The 8,986-nt window shown below is 45.4% G+C and overlaps 1 protein-coding gene across 2 annotated transcripts; it reads left to right on the plus strand.

Moving 5' to 3' along the window:
• The first annotated feature begins 524 nt into the window (after positions 1-524).
• Positions 525-7,354, plus strand: LOC104135278 (JNK1/MAPK8 associated membrane protein). 2 transcript variants are annotated; one of them, XR_004841192.1, is made up of 6 exons: positions 525-747; positions 2,431-2,637; positions 3,091-3,272; positions 3,958-4,034; positions 4,346-4,735; positions 5,267-7,354. XR_004841192.1 is itself a non-coding variant. In XM_009648906.2 (5 exons), exons 1-5 carry the CDS (start codon positions 686-688, stop codon positions 4,562-4,564), a joined length of 747 nt encoding a protein of 248 aa, XP_009647201.1. In that variant the 5' UTR covers positions 525-685; the 3' UTR covers positions 4,565-4,930. The 2 variants fall into 2 exon arrangements, 1 of the variants encoding a protein (XP_009647201.1); XM_009648906.2 differs by lacking the exon at positions 5,267-7,354 and having other exon boundaries at positions 4,346-4,930.
• Positions 7,355-8,986: the final 1,632 nt, after the last annotated feature.

Raw genomic sequence — 8,986 nt, forward strand, 5'->3', positions numbered from 1 at the left:
CGGAGGCCGGCGGATCCCGCTGTAAGCGGCGCCGCAGCCCAGCCCCGAGGTGCCTTGGGGAGCGGGTGGGGGTGAGGGCTGCAAAGGGCGGGCAAGCAGGAGCTGCTCCATGACACGTTCCCCGAAGGAGGCGCTGAAGGCTCGGTGCTAAACCGCAGCCGAGCGGAGGGGCTGTGAGAGCCGGAACAGGCCGGGGTGGTACGGAGAGCTGTGCTGAAATCACCCTGCCCGCTGATCTTAGCGGAGTACTGAGGGAGAGTTGGTCCAGGGAGGGTGGGATGAACGGGGAGCGAGAAGCTCTGGGGGGCAGTGGTAGTGAGCAGCCCGGTAAGTGAGCTTGGCGGTGAAAGGGGGGTGCAGTGACAGCAGGAGAGGAAAAGGGAGTCTTGGGTGAAGCCTTTTAAACATGCTTCACCTTTGTGTTAAGAGATCAAGGCCAGAGAGAGCAAAGCCAGTGGTAAGCTGAGAAATCACTAAGGTTAAATTTGAGGTGTTCTTGCCCCAGTACAGCTTCAAGCTATGTTTCTGGGAACTGCAATGATTTGTTACTAGTGCTTGAATGCTTTGTAAATCCAGTCTCTGCTTTTTGTAGGTATGCCCTAGAGGTCAAAGAACCGATGACAATAAAATCTGCCGGGAATGCGTGGGATCTCCGGACCGCTATGACTGGCTGTACCTTGGCTTCATGGCCATGCTTCCCCTGGTTTTACACTGGTTCTTTATTGAATGGTATTCAGGAAAAAAGAGGTTCGTACAACCCTCCTTTTAAAAAGTTACTTAAAAATTGAAAACTTGTATCCACGAGTGATCAATCTGAGATGCTGAATTGAAGTGTCCGGCAGTTCATGCTATTGGTTGAGCTGATATGGTAGCACGTTTGCTTTGGGCAGCTGGAGCTGGGGGGTTCATTTACAAATGTAAGAGTCCTGCAGGTCCATCTTGCCAGACACTGCTCTCAGGACTTGGTCCATATGTCTGTAACGTGGTGGTGCCTGGTCCATCTGGCAATTTGGGCTGGATTGGGTTTCCTGGTAGTGGGCAGGAGCAGCGTGTTGTGTCATCCCCTCTCTCCTGGGCCACCTCCAGAGGCCCTGATCCGCGGTGCTGCGCACGTGCAACGAGAGAATGGGTTTGAGTCTTCTCTTTAGGAATATGTGTGCTGGGTTTTGGTTCTGATAACATAGTTGATGTAACCTTTATGTCAGCATGGTGCATCAAGGAAGTTCTGTAAAACAGGGGTTTAAAGCCACAGCTGCATGTGGCTGTTAGATGCTTGACTGGAACTTTTAAGAAGTGATGACTCTGGACTGTGCCAAACACTGAAAACACAGGGGGCTGAGAGAGTCTGATGTATGAATATTATACCATCTTAAACAAGGACTGTGTCCTGGTTTCAGCTGGGATAGAGTTAATTTTCTTCATAGTAGCTAGCATAGTGCTGTGTTTTGGATTTAGTACCAGAAGAATGTTGATAACACACTGATGTTTTCAGCTGTTGCCAAGTAGTGCTCAGACTACTCCAGGACTTTTTGAGCTTCTTCTGCTTGTCCAGGTGCATAACAAGCTGGGAGCACAGCACAGCTAGGACAGCTAACCCAAACTGACCAAAGGGCTATTCCATACCATAGAACGTCATGCTCAGGGGCATTATTCGGTCGCTCGGTTGTGGGGGGACTGCTTGCGGCTGGGGGACTGCTCACGGCTCGGGACGGGCTGGGCATTCGGTTGTGGGGGGACTGATCGCGGCTCGGGGACTGCTCGCGGCTCGGGACGGGCTGGGCATCGGTCGGCGGGTGGTGAGCAATTGCATTGTGCATCATTTGTTTTGTATATTCTGTATATTCTGTTATCATTCTCATTATTACTATTATTATTATTTTCTCTTATTAAACTGTCTTTATCTCAGCCCACGGCTCTAACCTTCCTTCTCCTTCCCGATTCTCTCCCCCATCCCACTGAGGGAGGGGGGAGTGAGTGAGCGGCTGCGTGGTGCTGAGTTGCCAGCCGGGTTAAACCACGACAGACTGGCAGTTTTGAAAATCTTGCTTGTCTCATAGGTAACAGTGTCATCCCTTCTGAGGCCTGTGGTGTCTCATCCTCACTGCTGCTTTCTTTGAAACTACAGCCGCGCGAGTGTTGCTGTCCCTCACCCGACAGGATGCTTGTGCGACAGCAAGCTTTCTGTGAAGAAGCTGGAATGTTGTTCAATCAGATTTTACATGCTGAATCAACTGAGACCGCAAATGAGTTTACGCGTTCAGCTTCAAATACCTAACTTTTTATTCGTGCAGCACTGACCTATCCTTGGTTGTGGTGAATATTAACTCTGTGGAAGGCTCTGTACTGCATGGGCCTCCACTTCTCAGTCGTCGTTTAGATTTTCTTTAGCATTAGCAAAATAGTAGCAAATCTCTCTTTCTCCTTCCGCAGTTCCAGCGCGTTGTTGCAGCATGTCACTGCCTTGTTCGAGTGCAGTGTGGCAGCGATTGTTACGCTGCTGGTCAGCGACCCCGTCGGCTCCCTGCATATCCGCTCCTGCAAGGTGAAGAAGCTTTCGGACTGGTACACGATGCTTTACAATCCAAGTCCTGACTACATCACCACAGTGCACTGCACTCACGAAGCCGTCTACCCCCTGTGAGTAACAGCTTTTGTCCTCCTGTCTGTCTCTTTCTTTTACGCAAGCGTGTTTCTGCCTGTGCCTCTTCTCAAAGCTGCAAAAAATGTTCAGATACAACACAGACCCATGAGCATCAATCCCTGAAGTCTTCTCATGCATTGAGCTGTTCTATGCGTGAAACACTTTGCAAACCTGGTGACTTTCTGAGTCACTGCAGAAGGTGGCACAGTCCAGGCTCTTTAGCTGAGAAACCTAAAACTTACTTAACTTTTGTTCCCCTTTGCTGCATCTTGACTGTTTTCCCTGGGAAAATTGAGCCCATCGTTCTGTGTTTGCATCCTTTGATTGGAAATTCTTTTGACCTGACTGATTCTAACCCCAAATTCCCTGGTTCCGAGTTGAGTCTGCAAGAGAAAAAGAACTGTGCATTTTAAGGAATTTGTTTTTATTTTTTTTTTATTTCCCCCCAGGTACACCATCGTGTTTATATATTACGCCTTCTGTCTTGTGTTAATGATGCTACTTCGGCCTCTTCTGGTTAAGAAAATTGCCTGTGGTTTAGGAAAGTCTGATCGATTTAAAAGCATTTATGCAGCACTGTACTTCTTCCCTATCCTCACCGTGCTTCAGGCCGTTGGCGGAGGCCTGCTCTGTGAGTTCTCTCCTAGTAACACTAATAAACGTGCCTGTAAACACACGCTAACGAAGGACTGGCGGGAGGGAGGGAAGGGACGTGACGCTCTTTTTGCTTTGAGAAGACGGATGTTGTTTAAGGTTATTGTGAGGAGCCATACCTGAAAGGGTTGCTCAGTAGTAGCCCTGTCCTAACCAGGCTCCTGCCCAACGCTGCTTTGCCTCTGCCAGTGCTGCCAGAGACTGTCCCTTTCCCAAAAAAGGGAATAGAGGGGGTATGAGAGGAAATTCCGCTTTCTGCTGAAGTAGAGTTTGTCTGATTTCAGAGATGGATGGAAGAGTAAGTTTGGGGAGAGCAGCTCGTTTTGGTTTGGCTTCCAGCGTACTTGTCTCATGAAGGGGACAGGTGCCACAAAATCCCCGCTCAGCCTGCTTTTTTCTTATCTGCCTCTTTCAGTTAGTGAGCTAAGTGTACAGGAACTCCACCTAGAAATATTAGAAAAAGTTTGAAAACCTAAGATGGAAGCGTTGAATAGTTGTGCTTGGCTGACCTTACCGCTGTGCGTGTTTGGTCTGGTGATAAGAGGTGGGCTGTGGTAGCGTAGGTTATGTTGCACCCATGGTTGTATGTGGAAAAACTGTCTCTGCTGAAATGTTTATAATTCATTCTTCTTCCTGCTAATGTGTTCAATGATTGCCTTTAGATTATGCCTTCCCTTACATCATACTGGTGTTGTCTTTGGTTACGCTGGCTGTGTACATGTCTGCTTCTGAAGTGGAGGTAGGTAAACGTGTTTCCTACCTTAAAACTCACAATGCAGAATACTTGTATGAGCAGAGACTGCTTTGGCTCTTGCCTTTTCTCAGCAGCGTATGCTGCGTTTAAGCCTCCTCCTTTCCAACTCCTCTTAGCTGGAGGAAGCTCCTGCGAGGCTTCCCTCACGTGAGGCGCTGAGAAACAGCGTTCTGTGCTGGAAGGGCTCAGACTGGGAGGCTTCATACGGTCTCTGTGCACGACCTATAACGTCTCTTGAACATCGGGTACTACGTAAGGGGCTGAACGCTAACAGGTTACTGTGTTTGTTTTGCAAGTCTTTCAAGGACCTTCTTGTCAGGAAGAAAAGGCTCGTTGTCCTCTTCAGCCACTGGTTACTTCATGCCTATGGAATCATCTCCATTTCCAAACTGGATAAGCTTGAGCAGGACCTCCCGCTGCTTGCCTTGGTACCTGCGCCTGCCCTCTTCTACTTGCTGACAGCGAAGTACACCGAGCCGTCACGCATACTCTCCGAAGGTGGAAATGGACATTAAAAGGAGCCCATGCCAACAATGCTGATCTAATGATCTGGATTAAGCAGTTTTAGTGCTTGTTACGCTTTGGAAACTTCTGTTTTGAAAGAAGTTATTGATGTGCAAGCCTTCTCAGTGAAACACCCCTGAGTGAGACCGTGTGCTATTAAAAAGCTGCACTTTGCATTCTTTGTAAGTATCTGGTGTAGATCGAAGGGGGTGTCTTTGTATCTATTTATCACTGTGAACCTGTATAAAAAGCTTGTGACACGTTCAGTACAGTGGTTTGCTTCTATATGTTTATTCCGTACTACAATATCGTAGGTAGTGTTTGAATAAAACAATAGAGCCTGGTTTTCAATAGACTTCCAATAAAACAAATAGAGCTTGAATACACCATAGAGGTTGGTTTTCTCATCCTATACTTTGGCTTCTATCCCCCAGCAGTGGAGATAGGCTTCATCTTCCTTCCACCAAAAAATAAAATACGTTGAGCATCTCCTCATTTATTCCTCGTGCTGCTGCAGTCTGCTAGGAAGAGGGAGAGGAAATGCACTGTGAAGTTCTCTATAAATGACAGTTTATGCTCTGTATACTTCATGTACAGAGACCTCTTCCTGGAGATGATTCAACAGTAGTACCCTTCCCACCAAATCCATTTTCTTACACTTTGACTGCAGTTTTCCATCTAAGATGAGATTAAAGATTTTCTTTTCTTGGCAGCTGTCAGCAAGCCCCTTGCTGGGGGGGAGCCTGGGAAGCATCTGTTGACCACGCATGGGTGTAGCCACCTCTGCACTTTTCAGCACAGCCCCTGTAGCTTCCTCCTGTGAGAGTGCTTGTGCCCGTTGCCTCCGCCTGTCAGCGGTGCCAACAGCTCGCATCTCTTGCTGCGTGGCCGCAGCTGTACCTGTACTACAGCAACAGGCGTGGAGTTTGGCGGCTGGGAAAGGAACAGCTCTTTATGCGGTATCAGCACTGCGATGATAGGAACTGCTGGAATGACTGAAGAACAAAACCAGCACAGGTATAATAAAAAGACCTGGAGATGATGCCTTATCTTCTTCAAGAGATGATGCCATTATCTCTGCTCTACCGTCATCAAAGTCTTTCTTTATGTGAACACCTCAGTAAGAATTGCTAAAACATCCGAGGTTGTTCAGAAGTGAGGTTGTGGCCTTGCTGAAGCCAACTATCCACTGCCAGACTCTAGTCCTCTCGCTGTGCTGTACAGGAAGATACCCAAAGTGTGCATCCTGCACGTTCCTCATCAGCGACGCAGTGCTACAGAGGGTCTAGAAGATGCAGAGCAGTGCTAAAGGTCTAAACACAGAAGGAAGAGTAACAGGAAGATCTTCGCAAATTAAACTCTTCCTACTGTATGGATCATTGGCTGTAGCAGTGCAAATAGCAGTGTGTATTGCTATGTTTAACCATGACAGTAATGCCTTTTTTATTCTATCAATCACCTATCAACACTGCTAAGGACAGAGCCTGCCAACAGCTCAGACTTGGAGCCAGGCTGCCTTGAGGCAGCACTCTCCTCTTTCTCCATAAAAGGTTGGATTTCTTTATACCTGAATCACCTTTCCAACAGCTTTTTTCTGTGAAATGCCAAGTGACAGGTTCACTGCTTTTAAAAACAGTGTGCAAACAAACTAGGTTTTGCATGCAGAAGAATTTATTTAGAGATTAAGGAAGTAATTGATCTCCTTAGGGAAACCAAATAAATTCTGTCTGCTGCTACATACAAACTAATTTACAGACACATGAATTCAGATGACAGTTCTACAAGTATGGTTTTAAAACTCGTGTTAAAAAAAGTTACAGGTGTATTTTTCTTTAAAATGTCCTAAACACAGTTTTGTGTCTACATTTGCACAGCGGTCACATCAGTACCTGTGCAGCAGGCACGCGAGCAGCCAGGGCCACACCGTGCAGGAAAAGCTGTTTGCAAAGGAGCGGTACTGAGGACTGCGCGCTTTTATGTGCGTTCCGTGTACGGACTCTGTGTATTGGGTTTAAATGTTGTCCTGTATCTTGTTTTTAAAGAGAAAAGTAACAACAACTCCCAGCTGTAGCAAAGAGCACATCTTTTGATAGGTTTAGAGAATCATGTTGCAGAGCTGGCAGGAAGGCAGCGCACCCCATAGACCATGCTGGCACAACCAAACACTGACCCTCCTGCTGGGCTCCGGTGCTTCAGCCTTCAGCAAAGCCTGGAATGTAAAATACAAATTAATAAACTCTTTTTTAATCACCTCCTCTCAGTAGCATAACACCATGTAATGGCAAGCAAAGGGTTAGGTAGACGCAGCTAAATAAATGCACGCAGTTTTGAATGACTGAGCAATGTTTATGCGCAGGCTCCTTGTGAAGAAACCTGCCCTGCACAACTGACACAGAAAATAGTGCTGGCCTTCAGGTGAAGCAGGATTCTCTTCTGCTCTACGTTCACCATCCTTCCCCTCTCTGCCTAACTAACTTCCTTCCAGGGACATTGCCTTCCTCTAAAAATTCATCATTCCTCTCCCTGGTTTCCCGTCACGTTACCCAGACCCAATGATTTCAAAGCAGCCTGTATGCCACAGCCTTTCAGCTTCAATATGTTTAAAACCCCACATTCTGTAAGAAGGCAATGGTCATACAGTGACCAAACCCGTGACTCATCACAAATGAGACCTCTGTGAACCAGCAAGTAAAGAAGATATCTACAGGTTTGGGTTAAATGGAGGCCCTGAAGCAAGTAATCCGCATGCACCTAGGGCCCCTGTGCAATATGAGCCCTCCCCAAAACAAGAGTATAGAATATTGTCATTTAAATGGAAACGGCAGTACAAATGGCCCACATGTAAAATTCTGGAGAACATAAACAGGAATTAACCATATAGTCCTACAGTAATAACCACGCAACCACAAGCTGCGGGACTTGAGGGTCTGTTAGTTTTCTTTATCCTTTGTGGAAAAGCAAACATAGAGTTCTGGAAAGATCAGTGATGCTCAGACTATTTCACAGCCCCCTCGCTGTTATTGTCACAAGCCTTTAGAAAGTGGGCATTAAAGGTAATAATATCCAGGCTGTGTTATAAAGCATGCTTAGCTCTAACAAATGCACCGCTAGGTCTCAATCTGCAGCAGAGCGATCAGATAGAACACGGCTGCGGTACTTGTGTTTTATCACAAACTGCTAAGAATTAACAGATTCTGTGATTTAAAAATAAAAAAGGTAGAAAAGAAAAACGTAGTGTATCTTACAGTGATCATCCATTCCAGATTTTTTGTCATCCATTCTACATTTTTTGTCAAACAGAGAAGTCAGTCCTTCCAGCTTATTTTGTAGCCTGCTGGTAATATCACCGATCTTTTCCTCTCGTCGTTGAATTTTTGTTGTTAGAGCTGTCACCATGTTCAGTATTTGCTGCTCATTCTCCAGAAATTCCTGTAATGACACAGAGTTAAGAAACTTACTTTATCTTGTTTTCCCACAGCTTGAGACCTGTAGTTCTGCTGAAAGTTTTTGTTAACTACTCAATCCTTGCATAAAAAAGCAAAGTTTGCCTTTCTAACGGAGTAACTGGTGAAAAACTTTCTTACGTGATAGTTTGGTTTAATTCCCATTCAGAATGAAGGCTGCCCCCAGCTGGAAAAACATTACAAGGCTGACGAGCTGAATGTAGAACAGCAACAACATTGTTAGATACAGGGAGACTGCACTGGTTTAAGGATTGAATACAAGACCAGCAAAAGGAACAATATTGGGGAAAAAAAATATAGCCAGGACTTATACAATGCTGGAAAACATAGGTTTAATCCTTTGCCCCTGCTTGACTTCAAAAACTGTAGTGCTTTATTTGCAATATGAAATTTTAATTTTTACATGGTAACTGAAATGTATTTATGCAAAACAGTATGATAGAAAATTGAAATTCACCTTTTGAATAAAGCTCTCCTCTGACCATCCCTGCAGCAACAGATCTACAAGAGTCAACAGTTAGATTGCTGTGCCAAAAAAAGACATAAGGACTGAAAGATATTCTTAAAAAAATGTCACTTTTGTTTTGAAATCATTTTTAACGGTTACCATGAAGCACTGCTAGGTCGTTCAGGATTTTGACTGTTGCTGACTTGTGGTTTTCTGCTTCAGAATCAATTGCAAAAATATCTTCTTTTATCTGTGCATTGCACTGTGAAGAAAAGAATTACAAAAGAATACTTGCCACAGTTTTCTAAGTAATTTGCAAGGGGTTTCACTGTTTCTAGAGAGATCAGGAAGAATAAGCTGAGTTTTAGCTTAGGGAAATACAAAGGTTAATGTATTCCCCTGGACACGCTTTCTTTCAACAGCAGCATCCATTTCATCTCGTTGAACAAATTTTAACAGTTGCCAGAATCAACACAAGCCAGCTATGTCCGTGCTACCAAATAAAATGGATGAAGATGCTG

The sequence above is a fragment of the Egretta garzetta genome, unplaced genomic scaffold (assembly GCF_000687185.1).
Source record: "Egretta garzetta isolate BGI_Z169 unplaced genomic scaffold, ASM68718v1 scaffold311, whole genome shotgun sequence".
Taxonomy (NCBI): domain Eukaryota; kingdom Metazoa; phylum Chordata; class Aves; order Pelecaniformes; family Ardeidae; genus Egretta; species Egretta garzetta.